This window comes from Pavona decussata, unplaced genomic scaffold (genome assembly GCF_977016875.1).
Source record: "Pavona decussata unplaced genomic scaffold, jaPavDecu1.1 SCAFFOLD_98, whole genome shotgun sequence".
NCBI classification, from domain to species: Eukaryota; Metazoa; Cnidaria; class Anthozoa; order Scleractinia; family Agariciidae; genus Pavona; species Pavona decussata.
In genome coordinates, this window is record NW_028145514.1 from 1,453,096 (window position 1) to 1,472,665 (window position 19,570).

The following is a 19,570-nucleotide window of genomic DNA, read 5'->3' on the forward strand; positions in this document are numbered from 1 at the left end:
TTAATACATCAATTGATACCCTCTTTCAAGAACATCCTGCACCGGTGTGGACTTCCTTCGTTCAATGATAGGGACCTTGATCCACAACGGCGAAGCGAACCAGAACGTCACAAGACAATAGGATTTAATAAGCGTCACAATTCCTATTCTAGAAACTGTGAGAAGACTAATACGAGTAAAGGATTGTGGGATCGTTTGGGTATACGGGTGGACATCGCGCCGACGAATAAGTGCATTTTTCGGCGCTAACCTGGAGTTGCTTACCTCTTGTTGAATAGTTTTCAGCTAACGAGTATTCCCTGTACAACTGATTGCAGAGAAATTTAGTTTTTCGAGAGATAGATAGATAGTTTGTTAATCAAAAACCTTGCAGCTACTGGCTGAATTTCCGTCTGTCTATCCAAACGATCTAGTAATCCCTTATTAATACCAGTCTCCCTGTAGTTTCTGGAGTGTACATTTCTTTTCCGTTCTCTGCAAAGCAGCAACGTGAAACGACCCAATCTCAAGATTTTTGGGAACGCGAGCAGACAACGGAATTTTCAATCTTATTTCATAGGTTGAACGCCGTTCCAAATTCCTACTAATTCAGTAGATGGCTTGGCTACATCGTGCAAGATGAACTTGCAGGATAAAGCAAACTCACATCAGTTTTCAAGGGACGTTTTTGCCGTCGTGGTTCTTAAGGTCCCTAATACATACATGGCGCAATGGTAAGAACGCCTGCATGTCCATCCTTAGTTTCGGCTGATCAAAGTGGCTAAAAAAAAAAAGGACTTACTGTGCAGACAAATATCCAACCAAAGAAATTAGCTTAACTCCAAATAAGGAACAACATCAGTTTTTTCTAACCTTTTGTAATAGGTCCAAACCCGGCATAAATTCTGGCTGAAATGCAAGTTTTTTTTGTAAGTTATCTTTTAAAGCATGCCTCAAGATCATTACATAACCCCTTGTATAAAGGCACCTTCACAAACAAACAAAAGTTGAAAAGCTCGAGTTGGCACGTGTGAACATCACGAAAACAGTTGGCAAACAGAGGGCGACCAATAGATCTAATCTCTATTCTCGCTAACGTTTCTCTTCTGGAAAACGCATATTTGAGGTGTGAAAGACAGTCAAACAAGACGGGAGTTGTTTGCTTGTAACCAATCAAATGTTGCACTCTTTTCACGTGACTTTTTTTAATTTGTGATGAACTGGACACATTGAGAGACCAGGTGAAATACTTTTACTCATGTTTGCATACCGTGTCTGGGTTTGTAGTGTCACGGGTTCTAAAAGCTCGTGAAAACAAATTCGGTCCTTGTGCAAATAATTTCTGAACTACCGGGCAAAGCATCTTAAGGACGGTGCCTACTTTTTGTTACTGCACATACGTTCTGCGCATTTCGAGATACTCGAGTTTCCTATGGGTGATGCCTACTGATATAGGGAAATTTTTGCGCGGTTTAAAACTATGTGGAGAAAGCAGAACTTAGCAAGCGCCCTTGATATCCAAAAAGAAAATTGGGGGTATCCATGCATTTTTCAGAGCTAATAAAGCTTCAATTTGAAAAAAAAAAAAAATATATATATATATATACTTTTGAAAGAAATGTGATGGTATATTTCCAGCTTGGTGAATGAATGAGAATGATGATTATTCTAGAAAGTGACGCAGGCATACTCGGAAAAAAGAAATCCGAGTGCTCCTATCAGGAGTCGAACCTAAGACCTTCCGATTACTAGTTCGGATGCTCTACTTCTGAGCTACAGGAGATCTAGACTCGTGGGAGCTAAGGCCATTAAACTAGGTTCATGGGACAAACATCCTGCATACTGCCAGGATTTGAATGTCGAACGTGTGGTATATGAAAGAAATGTGATGGTATATTTCCAGCCTGGTGAATGAATGCCTGCGTCACTTTCTAGAATAATCATCATTCCTATATATACATTGCTTTGTATTTTACTGCTTTTAGGAACAATTGTTGCTTAATTATCTCTAAAAAAAATTTGCTTTTGGATTTCAATATCTCTTGCTAAGGTCTGCTTTTTCCGCATAGTCATAAACCGCGCAGAAATACCTCGGTATTAGTAGACACCGTCCTTAAGCTCGAAGCTCTGCAACGATCGTAATGTAAACGCCAAGAGAGAGATTTCTTGGAAATCCAGTACTTTGTCACACGTTTCTAACTTCCCACCGTCTTCTGTTTCGTTCTCCCAGAATAAGAAGATATAGTAATAGACAGGGAGCCGCAGTTCCTCTTGCATACCATTGCGCCACGACGCTCGCATGAGGCATCGTCCACACGTATCCGTTTTGTTTGAAAACGCGACTTTTTCGTAACGTAACTTTTCAAATTGCTGTGCAGAGTGTAAATTTTTGTAGACGCATTTTTAGTTTTCTCTTGTGGTCACTTCAAAACCCAATTTTTCGTAAACAATGAAGTCACGAGTTCGAATTCAACGGCCGTCATCAGTTTTCGAAAAGACCGTTTTCATCGGGATACTTTGGATCGCGGGCAAAAATGGAAAAGAACTTCGCGTTTTCAAACAAACGGGATACGCGTGGACGGGCACAAATGAGTAAAAACGCTACATATGAACAGAGAAATGTTTTAAAACGGAAAAAGCTTTTGTTTTTTTGCCGTGTGGACGCAGTCTGATCGAGAGAACATGTTGCAAGTTTCGTGCTTTCACGATGTCTGTGGAGATTTGACGTGTGAAAGCAAAAATATGCCAACTCGAGTTTGTCAACTATTTATTGCCTTATGAAGGCGCCTTAAAGCTTGTTAAGTTGGTTACGTAAGATTTGAATCAACTGGAAAGTTTCTTAGAAATGTACGCCATTTTGAGATGAACAGGCTTAGTATATCCCACTGACCATTTTCAGTGTTCTTCAATATTTAATTTTCCAATTTTGAATAACACTTCAAAATGCTTCAAATATTTATAAAATTTTAAATTGAATACCGATAAATTCGCACCAGTTTTGCAAAATTTATATTTTGTTTTAGTTTCAACCCGAGACAAGACTGACAGTGTAACTGTATGATTTTTAGAAATCTGCATTAAAAATGCGCCCGACGGCCGTCAGCAGTGAGATTTGCTGTGATCGTGAACAGCTGGTAGCAAGAAAAGTAATTATATTTTTAATTGGTCGTATGACATTTCATCATTTAAGAGAGAAAAGAGCCGATTGTGCGGTCAGTCAATTATCGTTGAGAATTCGCAGCACGCTTTTCAAAAATAATACAAAATACATGATTTTGATTTTACCATCTCAATCAGTTCCCTTTTGAAAACTTTCAAGCATAAGAGCAGGAAAATTTTCAGATGATTCCGTAAATTTTGACAAAAAAGTTGTTTTTAGGATGAAATTACTCAGTGGCTTTCATTCTTATAATACAGACACAAAAGTTAACGTTACGTAATTCAATATTTGATTCCTAGAGCCAAAGCGTCAGTTTTTCTTTACTTTTTAGTGAAAAATTTGGTTATCAAATTTGGTTATCGTTCTTATATATCATAACACCTGGCCATATGAATATTAATTCACGCTAAATAAACACTGGGATTGTTTCACGGAATGAAGTTAACTTCGTAAAAATAACACCGTAATTATTAAAGAGACTTCGAGTCTGCCTTTCAATGGTGAATAATACTTAAGATATCTTCATGATATCTAAACCCCGCATATATGTTGACAACTAGTTGCAACGGTAAATAATTGTTGTCAGTAATATTCATAATTTATCTAAATTGCGGAATGAATGCACAAGGGCATACTTTTTGAAAAAAACATCCTTTTATTGTGGTCTTTAGTGGTCATAGTGCGACAATAAACAAGCTATTTCTGGTGAAACGCTTTTGACTATAAGGGGAATTACTCGAAAAGTTGTTTTAGAAAGACGTGCAGGTTATATATAAGTTTTAATATTACTCGGATTTTGTTGGCCTTTTGCGGCTAAAACCAACACTTATAGAAATACCGGTGACCCATGCGACGAGAAAAAAATATTAATTATTTAGCTTCTTACTCCTTAGACGGATCTTATTTGCATGTTGGAATGTTTGAAAATACTTGAAATAAACACATATGTTCCTCTGAAGGCCAATCAGAAAATGTGATGGAATGTTTTGAGGATGTAATACATTTTTAAAACACGTGGGGTAAACAACAGAAGAAGATCATCGATAAAGAGCAGCCCGAAAGGGGCCTCAACGATAAAATTATTATCATTTTTCAGACCCAGCGTAATTTATATATAAAAACATAATCGAAGGCTTTTTCGTTTCACATCATAAAGATTTAATGGACACACGCGAAAAGCAGAAGCTTCCAAGGTCTGTGGTGCGAACATTGATCCACCTCGGCAAGATGAAGATTAGACGGAAAACTCGACACAACAAGAACAAATCCCCGAGGCATGGACCACTTATAAGAAGAATTTTACTTAATTCCGCCCAGATGCTTGCTACACCAAGCGTCATGTCATTACAGAAGTTACACGCACCAAATGTGAACAGAATTACTGTGAATGTCGGAGGAACAAAATATGAAATTGCCAAGAAAAATTTGGAGAAGTTTCCAGACACTCTTCTTGGTAGCGAAAGGAAAAAGTACTTCTACGACGAAGAGAAAATGGAGTACTTCTTTGACCGTGATCCCGTACTTTTCAAGAACATAGCTGAGTTTTATCGCGTCGGCTCGTTTCACGTGTCATCTCCAACAACGGTCTGCACGGAAGCCATATTAGATGAGCTGGTCTTTTTTGGAATTCCTCAACATCTTGTCTTCGACTGTTGCTGCGAGCACATTATTCTGGGAGATGAAGAACAGGAAAAAAAGAAGAAAAAACTGGAAGCTGTGGAAAGTAAACAAGCTAAAGATTATAGCTCACTGACAGCTAGAGAAAAATTATGGGAATTCTTGACCAACACTAAAAGCTCCAAAGCGTCAGCAGTCTTTGGTTATCTCTTTGGAGCTGTTGTTGCTCTCAACATTTCAGCCATTGTTACTGAAACAGTCCCTACAAAATCAAAGCTTAAGCATGGTGACGCATATAACGATGAATTCTTCGGAATCGATTCGTTCTGTGTTGGAATTTTCACTGTGGAATATGTAGCACGGCTGTACTCTGCTCCAAACAGACTTAAATTTGTACGCGAGATGTCAAACGTCATCGATTTGCTTGGAATAATTCCCTATTACATCGGTGTGGTAGAACGTGCAGTCAAGTCTAACAATGTCGTCTTGGACTTTATAGTGACTGTCTTTCGGGTCTTCAGAGTTTTCCGCGTCACGAAATTGGCCAGGCACTCAGAAAGGTTTCAAAATTTGTTGCTGTCTGTTCAAAGTGCTGCGACGGAGCTTGGAGGAATTCTGTTCTCGTTTCTGGCCTTGATGGTGACTTTCTCCTCCATAATGTACTACTTTGAAAGGAAAGAGGACGACACCAAGTTCATCAGTATCCCAGCCGCATTCTGGTACACCTTGGTCACTATGACAACCCTCGGGTAGCTACTTGTTTAAATTACATAAAGTGTACCAAGGTTAATCTTTAGTTTATAATTATGTTTAGCTTCTTGGCTTTTTTCCGGAGAATTTTCACCGTGACAAGTAAAAGAAGTATGACTTGTATCCCGATGGACATGAATCTAGGTATTCAGTCAATTTATTCATGTCTATGTCCTTAGAATCTCATCTTTGCGGGGATCATATTTCTAATATTACCAGCAATATTCCAGTCCATTTTTTAATCATCTAAAGCATGCTATTTTGTCTAGCTTTTTTTTTTAATGGCAAAAAACTAGTTGTGTTCTTTACAGCCTGAATCGAAGTTTTCAGTGACACAAACAGTGTATCTTACACGAGACAATTACCGCATAATAGTCACTCAGCGATTTCTTTGAGATGTTTTGGATCAGGTCTCGTTTATTCTTAACTTGTAACTATTGTTCTTACTCACTGAACTGAATTACTGATTGATTGTTTTATATAAAATGTCAATGCGCGCAGTTCTTTTGACCTTCAACAAAGGAAGGTTTCAGCTCCTTTTAGATCAAGGTTTTGTTCTTTAACGGACCGGAAACGTAACTTTTTACTGTTGTAGAACAATTCCAACCAAATGTTGGTATGCAGGTGTTTTCAGGTGACGAACATCCACAAACATGAAAATTGTTGTGTTGTCTAAATCACACTTTAGTGACAATTTCTTTCATATCTAAAACCTTCTGTTTTGCTTTGTTGTCTTTGTGTTCCTGCTGAAGGGATCAACAAATGTACCATATTCAACAAACTGGGCAACATTAACTTTGCCATGTGAAGTCACCAGCCATAGTTGCTCGCAGGTCTCACATGTACGCCCTTGCGTATCTAATTTTCAGTTGCCGCGAGTTGGGATCTTTCACTTTACCTTCATCGTTAAATAATAGTTTTGTTTTTGTTTCAGTTATGGTGATATTGTTCCCACCACAGTGTATGGAAAGCTGCTTGGTGCAGGCTGTGCTCTAATGGGCGTCCTACTTCTCTCGCTGCCAGTGCCAATTATTGAGAGGAAGGTAATCAAGATTTAAAAAACAGTTTTGCTTTGAGTCAGTATTTAAGACTAATCCAATTATTGAGAGGAAGGTAATCAAGATCAAAAAAACAGTTTTGCTTTGAGTCAGTACTTAAGACTAATCATGAGATATTAGAAAACCCTAAGGCCTGAGTTTTAAGTAGCCATCCAAGCACAATCGACTTCAAAAACGTCTATAACACGTAAGCGAAAGTTGAGAGATAAAAATATTTTGATTCTTTTGCTTGTTGTCTAAGTATTGTATAGACTCTGGACTGACTTGCATGGCAGTCATGTAAACGTCTCACTTGTCCGTTACATACACAAAATGTTTTGATAAACGTCATTATTACTGCTTTGAATTACCAAATGCTTAAGTTACCGTAGTATAATAAAAGAGAATGAATAAAAGAATAGAAGATCTTCACGAAAATAAGCATACCCCATGAGCACAGATGTGATTGACGCGGTCGCTTCATACTCAGAATGTTCAACTGAGTTTTACTGTATACACTGTCTAAACAAAGTATAACTAAATGTGACGGAAGGAAGGAATGCCCTTCACATCTATTTTGTTTATTTCACCCGTTTTTGTAACAGCTTTAGCAAGAGTATGACCATTCTTTGCAAAAGTAGCTATCATTTGCATTTAATAACCTCTCCCAGTATTCTTTTTCTGTTTTTAGTTTCATTGTTTACGTAGAGTTAATTCGTTTCAAAAATCAAACATTTGAAGCCCTTATCCATTTGTACTTGTCTAGTTGGATGAATTCGGGAAGAAGTCGAAGCCCAAACCTGATGATATCACAAAAAGATTGGCAGCATCTTTACCTTCACTGGCTCATAATTCCTGCACAAGGGAAAGAGAGGGAGATAGTACGAAAAGAAGACTTGTACACATGGACTCACAGACAACCTCCATGATTGTCGAAGTTGACAACTCTTCTATGATGTCCAGTTCATCGGATAGCAACAGTAGCTTTCATAGCAGTTTTGGAAGTGTGTTTGATGCGAAGAATAAAGTCACCGAACCTTTGATTGAAGAACCTGGACCACCGGACGTAAATGGAAACAGAAGAATGTCATGCAAAGACAACCAAACCAAGCGTACGTTGGCAAGTTGGCATAGCAACGGGGATGTATCAACTGGAGTGGGCCAAGGTATTTTTACAGAGTCTCTTCCTTCTTCTAAATACTTCCCAGCGTGTCAACAGTTTTCTGGATCAAGCGGTGATGAAGCTATGGAGGAAAGATCGCCTTCAGAGTCTCTCGATGACGACAACGAGGAAATAGAAACGATTCCGATGAAAATATTGCGCCGCCAGTGGACATTTGCTGGCGGTGAATTTCCTCCAGTGATAACACCGCGGAAATGCCACAGCTTTGGAGACCTGACATGACCCTGGGGAAAACTGGAAATTCTTGACACATGCGTAATGACTATTTTCAAAAAGCAAAAAAGTCAATAATGGCTTTTGTTCAATGAGCAAACATGCCAAATATCCCAAACTACACCCAACACTAACTCTGGAACTGGGATAGCTATAGTCTATTGCAGGTACTTCTTGAAGTTTTCTAAACACCAAGTGCTACATTGAAGAGCTGTTTACTGTTATAATCAAACAAATATTTTTGCTTGCCTGCTATTGGTTAAGATATGTTACGTGATGCAATACGCTCACCTAAACCTGGGAAGCATCAGGAGATATCCTCCAGCTGGTAACCCCCATGTGGCTTTAATTAAGCTTGAGTCGCTTCAATTTCATAAAAGACCTACGATGAAAGACACTGTTCAATGAAAGCTCTAAGATGGAAATGTGTTTTACTGTTGGAACCAGACGAGGACATCAATACAACGCCGGGCAATATTGCATATTCGTCCGTGGGAATTATCGATCTTTTCCCTGGAGCTGGCAGTTTTCTCTCTCGGAAAACGTTTTACTTCTCGGAACAAATTATGTCCGCAGACAAATGTCTGAAGACATTTTCACGCCAGTATAATACGGTCTATATACGGCTAAGGCGCTTTGACTGAAGTAAAAAAAGCGCCTAAATTCAAGGGACTGATCACCAAAAAACCTAAATATTTAAAATAGAGTTAACAAGAAATGCATGAAGCCATGAGGAGATTTTGCATTTTGTATTTTCTGAACACTTAACTGTTTAAGTTAAGAGGGTTCTTGATTATCATTCCACTTGGAAGAGGAAAAAACCGACTTAGCCGTCAGCAGAGCGCCTGAAACTGCCCTTTGGGTATACCATTTGTCTCTTTTACTAGATTGAGCTAAAATTTTGCAGGATGATGAAGCTTTGTACAGAAAGATTTATACTAATGCTGAACGCACTTTAGTTGTGTGGTAAATAAAATAAACCTGACTTGACTTTATATACAAGTTAAAACCAATAGTATTTCGTCAACTGATTAAAAACTTACTTTTAAGTCAGTTTTTAACTCATTTACTAAAATACTTCAAATACTTCAAATGTTTTGCTCTAACTGCAGGTATAAACACCATACAGCTGGATTTACGACTACAAAACTGGGATATTTGAAGTTGTTTCAATCCATTTTCATGTTTTTTTTTAAATACCCGGTGACAATAGCGGACCGTATGTATTTAGTTGACATATATTATACTTCGTTCCTTTATTTAGCTGAATTTTGCGTCGTTGAAATCGATACTACAATCCAAAAATGTATGCGGAGCCATTTGAAAATTTACGACTTTGCTACCGAAACCGTAACCGAAACGCAATCAAATAATAGTCGAAGAAACTGGGCCTGAGTAAGAATTGCTGAAAAGAACTGTATTTTTCAGTTATTCCGATTTAACAGAACGTTGGGACAACCTCGGAAATTCTGGAATTCTATTCCGGAAAATTTTTTTTCCATTCAACTGCTCACCCGAAAGGTTCGGTTAAATGGCATTTATATAAGTCTACTTATCGTATGAACGTAATAACCTAACAACTTCCTCATCCTTTCTGGGGTTATATATATTTTTAGTGCATATGCCATGATATGCAGCGAACTGCTTACCAACAATAACAGTTACAATATTTACAACTTAAAGGCCAAAATTAATGAATGCTGGTTAGTTGCAACAGAGGGCATTTTTTCTTAATTTCACTGAGGGCAAAATTAATCACTCCTGGCTACAGTTGTTCAAAGGGTGGATAATTTAAACTATTCGGTGGACAAAATGTGTGTAAGATTTTCCCGATAGTCCTATAATTTGTGAATAGTATAGAACCATATGTCCAATTTAAGAATGGGATTGTGTGGAAAACTTGCTAAAAGCATTGGTTGGAGTACATTTGCTCCGCTGGATAGCGACTTATCCAGTGGATAAAGTTATCCACTCTTTGAGCAGCGAAACTACTCGCTCCTGACTGGCTGAACACGCCATTTCTGCATTTAGTTGGTTTCCCCATTCCTGTGCCATTCGCATTGATTGTCCTGCAACGTATGGACGGACGGACAGTGACGTCATGACGAAAGCCAAAATTTCTCGCATGGATGGGTTACCATACTTTCTTACCCATGGTAGGCGCGCGAAGCTCCGCTAAAAATTAGTATCAATAAATATCGGTTAAATCAAGTGTTTTTTTATTGTCTGACACTTAACGAAAATCGGTTAATTGATAACGTTTTTTGTTTATCAATTTCCCATAAATTATCGTCTGTGATTTGTAACAGGCGACAAACTTTGTTCATCACGCCTATTATACGTGGGAACTGGCTGTGATGGAGACCTGCGCGGCTGCCCGGCATTTTGCGAGGTCACATTAAGAGGGTCTGCTGGCATGGTATTAAATTTTAAAATATGGTGTCTTTTAGCTGATAGCTGAAAACGTTAAGAAGCCTGTTCGCTCAAATGTCTAAGCTTTGCCTGAGTATAGCGTAAATCTTATTTGCAATATCTTGCCAATAACTGAAGAAGATGTCTCAAAGCTCCTTACAGGTTGTTTATACTAAGGTCACCAGAAGGATGACAAGCAGTGTTCGTAAAGTCTCGAAAGAGATTTGAAGCACTCGAAATTTCTTCGGAAATTATCCGATGATACTCGACACTGTTTCGCTAATAAGAGGGACATCGTTGATACTCTATAAATATCAGATTAAAAAAAAAAAAACCACACACACATCTGAAGTAAAAGTTACCAAAGATTCGTCATAATGAACTGATTGCTGAGAAATGGTTTTAATTTTAACTGATAGCTAGGAATTCATCCGTTTATCCCCCGATGAAGAACCTCTTTAGAATGAATTTGTATAAGCAGATGCACAGCTTCATGCAGAAATGAACGTCGTTTAACCGGATATTTACGAGCTGTGTTTAAACGAATTGCATGTTGCCTCGAAACGAACACAGGCAAGTTGGAACAACAAGTTGAAATCGTCAGACCGATTAAAGTCATCAACAAGCAATAAAATTGATACCCTGTTTTAGTACCTCGTTCATTTTACCGATTAAATCGAATAATCAAATCAATTAATGATTTTTTACTCATTTATCATTTTTTATCGATTGACTGCCACCTCTATTCTAAAAGTGGAAGTAATCTTAGGCGGAAGTACTCGAAAAGCGGAAGTAATCTCAGGCGGAAGTTGGCTTTATTGACCCGAGTCTTACTCGGTCAATTGAATTCTTCCAACATGGCGGAAACCATTGATGTGCAGACTTCTTTGTTGTGAAAATTCTGCTCTCTTTGAAGATTATTTCAATCAAGAAAGGGAGATGAATAGCAACATCAGAAGACGAGGGGTAGGTATCAAAAGATGACTTACATTTTCGTAGTTTTACAAGCATCGCAAAGTTGTGGTTCACTTCACCTGGCCTGGTTGAGGAATAAGCTTATGGAGACTACAAGCTAGCTGTTTACGATATCTAATAAATTTTGCAATACAGATTTAACTGGTTAAGAAATCTTTACATTTTTAATTTAGGTTAACTTTTGATATCAGCTGTTATAAGCCTACGGGTAGAAATTTACGAGCTTAGATGTAAAAATAGACTGTTTTGACTCTGCCAGGCCGAGGACGAGACTAAATCGAAAAACGTCTGAGTGGCCGAGCCGGATACTTTGACCAGATACTCTTGAGGTGAAATGATTCCACTGGAAAAGAAGTTATGACGAATTTTTATAGGGTTGTAGTATAGAACTACTTTGCCAGTTTGTGAAAGCAAAATTTATTTGAGAGTCTGCCTTGAGTCAGAGGTGAGGAGTATTATTTTTGGGGTTTTAAAAAATACACTGATCTCTAACTAACTGACCTGTTACCAACCCCTAACTGAGACAATTTACTGAACCCGGAGACAATTTAACAAACCCCAACTGTGACCCTTACCTGACCCCTAACTGTGACCCTTTACTGACCCCTAACTGTGACAATTTAACAAACCCTAACTGTGACCCTTAACCAACCCCTAACTGTGACCCTTAACTGACCCCTAATTGTGACCCTTAACCAACCCCTAACTGTGACCCTTAACTGACCCCTAATTGTGACCCTTAACCAACCCCTAACTGTGACCCTTAACTGACCCCTAATTGTGACCCTTAACCAACCCCTAACTGTGACAATTTAACAAACCCCAACTGTGACCCTTTACTGACCCCTAACTGTGACAATTTAACAAACCCCAACTGTGACCCTTCACTGACCCCTAACTGTGACAATTTAACAAACCCCAACTGTGACCCTTAACCGACCCCTAACTGTGACAATTTAACAAACCCCAACTGTGACCCTTAACCGACCCCTAACTGTGACAATTTAACAAACCCCAACTGTGACCCTTAACCGATCCCTAACTGTGACCCTTCACTGACTGACCCTATACTGTAACCCCTAGCTGACTCCAGAACTGATCCCCTCGAAAATTCTTAGGGAAAATAAAAATGCAAATAAGATTAACAGAAATTTTCAAATGACATTCTAAGCATAAGTGAGAAGAAAGTTTTGGATTTTGTTATAAGCAGAAGTTATGTTTTTTTCTGACTGCTGTTGATTAAATGACCATTAGGCATGTGTGTAAGTGCATTTCACACTCTTCTCTTACATTTTGAGACTCGAAACTTTCCATGTTTTGTAGTTGTTGTGTGCATGTTTACTTATGTGATTTCAACCCAGCATGACAAAAAACAATGTTGTATGCAGGGACGGAATCAAGAATTGTCTTTTTCAATTAAAAGTGCAGGCATGTAGCTTATATGTGAACATGTCCACCCACCCATTTTTCCCAAGATGAGTGGGTACATCTACAGTTAGGCTAGCAGATGCAAAAATTGTCTATTATGTGATGACCAAAGTGATGCATGTCTATGATCACAGCTTTGCCATGGAGAAGGCGATTTTAATTATGCTTGTACAGCCATCACCTGAGCAGTTAATCAATATATATTTGTATAAGCACCGTTTGTATGACTGCAGTTGAATTCCTATTAAGTGGCTATCCTCAGAGAAATGGTAAGTGGCTGCTTGATAGGGGTTTGTCAGACATTTGCACAAAAACAGCAGTAGGACCATCACTATATTTGAATACCAAACTTCCTGGAGGCTTGTAACAGCCACTGCTTGTATTACAGCCTCTTATTCACTGATTCGAAGTTTGATACTCCTAAAGGAGACTAATCTGTGCTTCACCCAATATGAACTTTCAATTCCTCTCCATATTACAAGAAGAATATAGTGTACTTGATATCCTTTAAGTGTCAGTTGCTATTTTTTCTTTCTTGTATTGATTGGCATATAATGTAGGTGACACTGGGTTAACGTGTGCCCATCTGGGCGATTCCGCGTGTTATTTTTAGTACCCTTTTGTTTGATTTGTTGACGGTTCATATTTTGTTAATACTGATCCATGTCAAATTATCTTAAGCCAACCTTGGTAACTTGTGGCTAGACTTGGCTACACTCCTCTGGTTTCTGTTTTGGTTTGCTACCTGAAAATTAAATCATTTTATCTTACTCTGATTTGAAGGCTCATCTCTTGGTCAGTTAAAGGAATTGTACTCCCATGTTTGGATTTTAGTACTTCTGTTTCTTGAAAGGCAGTTGGTTTTTATTGTTAAGGCCTGAGTTGTGTGGAAGGGTGACCACATATTCAGCTGCCTGGACTGGTTGCTTTTTTCAAAGGGTCCCTCTTGGCCTTATTCTATAATGCTTTTCTAGCAGTGCTCATTAGAATTTTTCTGTTTCTACTATCAGTGATTTGTGATTTCTTGGAATGGAAACTATGCAATGAGACGAAAATTACATTGTTGCGCAGTTGAGAATGTAAGTGTCTACATAATGATGACAATGGATTTATTGTATTTCAGCTGCCCCTGCAGAGTTTGGCCTTCAATGTGTTGACTACACCAGACAAGGAAAGTGGACTGAGCTGTCTTCAGTCAGTCTGCATTAAAGGAGATGTGGAGACTGTCAATGCTATCCTGAATAACGCTCCAGATAAACTTGACAGTGCCATAGCTATGAGTGTCAAGATCGGTCAGAACTCATCTCATTTTGCTGGCAAATCTATTTCCACAGTCTTAAGACAGCAAGGCTCTGGAAAGCATAAGCAGATAAGTAAACGTGTCGAAAACATTACAAAGGATTTCAAATCCCAGTCGCTCTTACTTCTGGCTGCAAGAAAGGGACAGGCTAAGCATCTTCAGAGGCTACTTGATTTGGGGGAGCATGTTGATTCTGTGTCCTCAGACCTGTCTAAGGAAACACCTTTGATGCTAGCAGCCAGGTTCAACAAGGAAGACATCATTGAATTTCTGGTTGAAAGAGGCGCCTCTCTTGACATGCAGGATGAGGTAGGCTACACCCCGTTGCACCATGCTGTAATGGGAGGAAAAATAACAAATATACTACGCTTGGTAGAACTTGGTGCAAACGTTAAGGAAAAGAGTTACTATGGATTGACAGCAGTTCATCTAGCTGCTGAAAATAACCTCATAAATGCTATCAGTATTTTAGCAGAGCATGGTGCTGATGTGAAGGCAATCGATAAGTACGGTGTCACTCCCCTCATGTTGGCTGCGCAGAAGGGCCACCTCGAAATCATAAACTTGTTACTGACATATGGACAAGATTTAAATAGAACAGACTTCAATAATCGTTTGCCACTACATCACGCTGCTGAAGGAAACCATGCAGATGCTGTGAAATTTCTTCTTCACTCGGGTAGAAATTTGTTAGCAACTACAAGTTCTGGAAAAACGGTTCTTCATCTAGCCACTCGCCTGGAGTTGGTCACTTTTCTCGTTGAGCAAGGTGCTAACATTCACGCAAAAACTTTCACTGAAACAACGCCGTTACATGTTGCTGCTGAAAGAGGCCAATCAGACACAGTAAACTATTATCTTGATCAGGGTGCTGATATTGACTCACGTGACCAATTTGGCTCTTCAGCCCTGTGGTTTGCTGTTGATTTTAAACATGCTGCTGTTGCTGACGTTTTAATCAACAGGGGCTGTAATTTACAGCTCACACATGCAAAAGATCCTAGGAATGTTTTTCTTTTACAATCAGCGGCCACAAAAGGCCTGACAAGTGTTTTACAACATCTTTTTGACAGAGGTTCATCTGTGGACACAATGAGTAGACATGGACAAACACTTCTGATGTTAGCTGCTGAGGCAGGCGAATATAATACAGTCGCTTTCCTCCTTGATCGAGGAGCTAACATCAATGCTAAGGCAGACAATGCTAAGGACAGCAGTCATGAAGACGATGAAGAAAGCGACGGTGAAGCCTCTGAAGAGGAACGAGGGAGTATCACGCTTCAGCATGCGACGATTCTTTCTCCTTTGATTTGTGCTTTAGAAGCGGGACATGCTGAAGTAGCCAAGCTTTTGATAGAACGTGGGGCTTATACTTCAGACTCTGATGATGGCAAAACGTCTCTTGCTCTTGCTCAACTTGCCGCTAGGTCAGGTCTCTCGGATATTCTTCCACTTCTTTACAGCAAAGAGAACTTTCATCAGAAAAAATGCGAAGATGGTGAAACTTTACTGACAACAGCAGCTGGTAAAGGCAATCTTGAGTCGGTAAGGTTTTTTCTTCAAAAGGGCGAAGAAGTGAATGCAAGGAACCTATCAGGGGACACTGCTCTTTCTTGTGTTCTTAGGTGTGGAACACGCTCTCCTGTCATGGAAACTTTTAACCTTCTTATTGATTTTGGTGCTGACATCCATGTAAAGAATGACCGTTCTGAAACTCCTCTTCAAATAGCTTCTGAGATGAATATTGATGAAGCTGTTGAGCTCCTCCTTGAACTTGGATGTGAAGTGAAAGTCAAAGATGAATGTTCTTATTCTCCTCTTCACCATACTGCGCGGAACAACAATGGTAAACTTGCTGAGATGTTACTCAAGTATGGTGCGGAGCCAAACGTACAGGATGACAACCAGATGACGCCCTTACATGTGGCTGTGGTCTCAAACAGTGTCCATGCAGCTCGAGTGCTGTTAGAGCATGGCACTGACAAGGAAATCACCAACAACTTAGGTCAAACTCCTCTTATTTTAGCAGTGGAGCATGGCAACTGTAATGTTGACATGATTCAGTTGTTGGTAGACAAGGGAAGTAATGTTAATGCAAGAGACCAATTAGCTGGAAAAACGCCTCTTATGTTTGTTGTGGATAGGATGCCCAATGTTAGCCAGTCATTGATAAAGAACTTGTTGGATCATGGCAGCGTTGTTAATCATACAGACCAGTATGGCAGATCTGCCTTGCATTTTTCATGTAAATCAGCAGCATTTGAAGAAGAAATCAATGACCTTTTCTTACAGCTTGGGGCTGAGATTAATCTTCCTGATCGGAACAAAAAGACGCCTTTGCATTTCGCAGCGTCAGTGGAACAAACGAATGCACGTTGTTTAGAGTGGCTTGTTCTGCATGGCGCGGATGTTCGGGCTGTGGATACAAACCATCGCACCCCTCTCCATACGGCTGTTTGTAATGGCCAGATCAGGTGTGCGTTTTGGCTTATTCGACATGGTGCTGTTAATGCAGCTGATCACAATGGCTGGCTTCCTTTGCACCTTGCAGCTATAAGGGGATATACGAGTCTTGCTCAGGTCCTGTGTCTGAATGGGAGTAGTATTGTCGCCGTAGACAACAGAGGAAGAACTGCGCTTGATCTGGCTACAGCATACGGCCACAGAGAACTGGTTCAATATCTTATGGCTCAGAGAGGTGTTACCGATGAAATAACGCTCAGTAGGGAAACATTGCTTGGCGCACCAGAGGATTACCATGTGCTCGCTACCTATAGGTTAAGAAATTTTGTGGAGGAATTTCTTGACAGTGGAGGTGACATGTTCGCTATTGATGCAGTTACAGGTCGAACAACTCTTCATTTTGCGGCATCATCCTATTCGTTATGTACTTTGGAGTCGTTGTTAAGCCAAGGATTGTCTCTCGAGGCAAGAGACAAGAATGGTGAAACAGCTTTGCACAGGGCCGCGGCATTTGGAGACCCAGAGGTGATACAACGACTTGTTGATGAAGAAGCGGATCTGTCAGCTGTGAACAACAAGGGCCAGACGCCATTGTTAGTCAGTACTTACTTCAACAGGAAGAAGGCATTTCAGATTTTGTTGGAACGTGGTAGCAACGTGCAAGTAGCAGATCAAGATGGCAACACAGCCCTGCATTTCGCTGTACGTGAACTCAGTGTTTTGATTCAAATTATCAGAAAAGGCGCTGATGTGAATGCGACCAATACACATGGTTGTACTCCTCTTCACCAAGCTGCTTATCATTCCTCTTCAGCTGCCGTCATAAGCGTTCTGCTTGAAAATGGTGCTTATCTTCATTGCCAAGATAAGGGTGGAAACACACCCCTTCACGTAGCCATTACACGAGGAAACGAACAGATCGCCGAGCTTCTAGTTCGAGAAGGAAGCGACATTACTGCCACAAACGCACAGGGAAGAACTTGCCTGCACATGGCGAGTTACTTACCTCCTGGTGGAATTTTGGAAAGAGCCATTTTGCATGGAGGACAAGTTAATGCTGTAGATGAACTGGGAAGAACTCCTCTTCACCTTGCCGTGCTGTCAAACAACACGTGGATGGTAAAAACTCTGTTGAAGCATGGCGCTGATCCTGAAGCTGTGGATTATAAAGGCAGTACTCCTCTGCATGTAGGCTGCTGTTCTGGGAATAGGGAAGCTGTCTCAGTGATGATTGATCACGGAAGGTACTTGTAAGATTGGCATTTTGAATTACAACGGGAGTGATAGTTTTGGTCAGATGTAGTCTATCGTTATACTTGATAAAGCATTACCCTAGAACAAGTGTTACTCTAATGCCTTTAATGTCGCAGGATTTAGAATTCACGAAACTCTCCGCGTAATTAACGAAATTATTTGATTAAAAGCCACAGGAAAATAAAAAGTATAGGGAAGCTTACTTATAGTCGGGCAAAATTAGCGCAGAAATGGTCCTAATGTTACTGAGTTGGCAGAAGGTTTCCCTAAATAAAACTTTGAAATTTACGTTTTACTTTTAATTTCAGCAATATCGAGGCTAGAGACGTTAAAGGATGCACTCCACTTCACATCTGCGCAGTTTTTCACCAATACCTCGTTACATGTCTACTTCTTGAACACGGAGCAGATGGAAAGGCCGAAGACAACCAAGGAAGCACTCCTTTTCACCTGGCGTCAGCTTTCTGTGATGCAAACGTGGTTTCTTTGTTTGTTCAGCATGGTGCTAATGTACAATCAAGAGATTCTGAAGGCAGCACTGCTCTTCATACAGCTGCTGCACTTGGCAAGACCAGCGCTGTACAGATCTTAATTAATGCAGGAAGTGATGTCAATGCGCCTGATGTTAATGGGGAAACACCGCTGCATGTGTCTGCGGGATCCGGTCACGTGGAGATTGTGCGCCTGTTGCTGGATAATGGAGCAGATTTCTCTGTAATCGATAAAGAAGGGCGTACACCAGCTGCATGTGCGAAGTTGTTTGGTCACAAGGAAGCGGAACGGTGTTTTGAATAACGTTGAATGATTGTCTGTTTGTAATTTCATCGTGAAATGTATGTTTTGTGTTATTTACACCCTGCTTAATAAAGTTGTGACTGTACCTTGAATGGGGGTCCGCCAACACAATGAGTTCAGTGAGTTATCGTGGTAAGTTAGTGATGGGGTGAGTCGCCAAATTGTGAAAATTCAACATTTGGCCTGCCAAATCTTGAAAATTCGATTAGGCCTGCCTGCCAAATCTTGCATTTTCAAGATTTTGAAATTTACATTTTTCTCTCGAACGTGAGCGCTTTTCATTAAGAGGAACCCGGTTATGTGGTTAATAATCAAATCAAACGATTCATTTCAGTAGAAATGTTTCGGACGAAAGGAATACCTTCTGTTTTTTCGTGTCCTTGGTTTTGAATTTGCTCTCCGCGGCGCGGTAACTCAGTAGCCGTCACAAGAACTAAAACTAAACTAAAATGTCCTTGATTTGATTCCATTCACTTGAAAACAGAAATAAATGTGCATCAAAAGAGCCTCTCGGCGTTTATGACTTTGCCTTGACCGTCGGAGTGCTCTGTCAATTAAAAAGGAATCTCGTTTGTTCGTTCGTTTACTCTTTGGTTCACAGTAGAGCATTATGACCTCTATACGCTGTAGTGAATTCATAACCTTATTAATCATGATCTTAAACGTTTATTAATTCAACAATTTGAACAATCAGACGCCTTCATTGTCATTAACAAATAAAGGTACTTACAGTCTAGTTATTTTTTTAAAGGCTAACTTACACGATAGCAAGAATGTTCTAATTTACCCCCCTCTGCCCTTGTAGATTACCACTGCTACGCGCTACCCGAATACCTTCCTGCACAGCTTACCAAGGAGAGTCAGACGGGGTAGTGATTTGGCTTATGCATTCTTTCCCGCTCTTGGCAGAAAGTGACATCCTTTGGTGCTGAGGCCTTATTGCTTCTTAGGCGTAAGAATTTTGGTTAAGTGTTATTACAGTAGTTAGATTGCTATTATCGCCT

At 39.9% G+C, this 19,570-nt stretch overlaps 2 protein-coding genes across 2 annotated transcripts; both read left to right on the plus strand.

The window, feature by feature from the left end:
• The first annotated feature begins 4,248 nt into the window (after window positions 1-4,248).
• LOC146472570 (potassium voltage-gated channel protein Shal-like) lies at window positions 4,249-9,425 on the plus strand. The gene is made up of 3 exons (XM_085119468.1): window positions 4,249-5,505; window positions 6,441-6,549; window positions 7,310-9,425. The coding sequence occupies exons 1-3, from the start codon at window positions 4,301-4,303 to the stop codon at window positions 7,946-7,948; spliced, it is 1,953 nt and encodes a 650-aa protein (XP_084975594.1). The 5' UTR covers window positions 4,249-4,300; the 3' UTR covers window positions 7,949-9,425.
• A 1,786-nt stretch (window positions 9,426-11,211) lies between these two features.
• LOC146472571 (uncharacterized) lies at window positions 11,212-18,664 on the plus strand. Its single transcript, XM_085119469.1, has 3 exons — window positions 11,212-11,317; window positions 13,878-17,761; window positions 18,080-18,664. The coding sequence occupies exons 1-3, from the start codon at window positions 11,225-11,227 to the stop codon at window positions 18,564-18,566; spliced, it is 4,464 nt and encodes a 1,487-aa protein (XP_084975595.1). The 5' UTR covers window positions 11,212-11,224; the 3' UTR covers window positions 18,567-18,664.
• Window positions 18,665-19,570: the final 906 nt, after the last annotated feature.

Bases quoted from the DNA above. Each gene is read 5' to 3' on its own strand.
- LOC146472570 (XM_085119468.1), top strand. From the start codon at position 4,301: ATGGACACACGCGAAAAGCAGAAGCTTCCAAGGTCTGTGGTGCGAACA. The intron at 5,506-6,440 runs GTAGCTACTTGT...TTTTTGTTTCAG, and splicing joins GTCACTATGACAACCCTCGG to TTATGGTGATATTGTTCCCA. The intron at 6,550-7,309 runs GTAATCAAGATT...GTACTTGTCTAG, and splicing joins TGCCAATTATTGAGAGGAAG to TTGGATGAATTCGGGAAGAA.
- LOC146472571 (XM_085119469.1), top strand. From the start codon at position 11,225: ATGTGCAGACTTCTTTGTTGTGAAAATTCTGCTCTCTTTGAAGATTAT. The intron at 11,318-13,877 runs GTAGGTATCAAA...ATTGTATTTCAG, and splicing joins GCAACATCAGAAGACGAGGG to CTGCCCCTGCAGAGTTTGGC. The intron at 17,762-18,079 runs GTACTTGTAAGA...TTTTAATTTCAG, and splicing joins GTGATGATTGATCACGGAAG to CAATATCGAGGCTAGAGACG.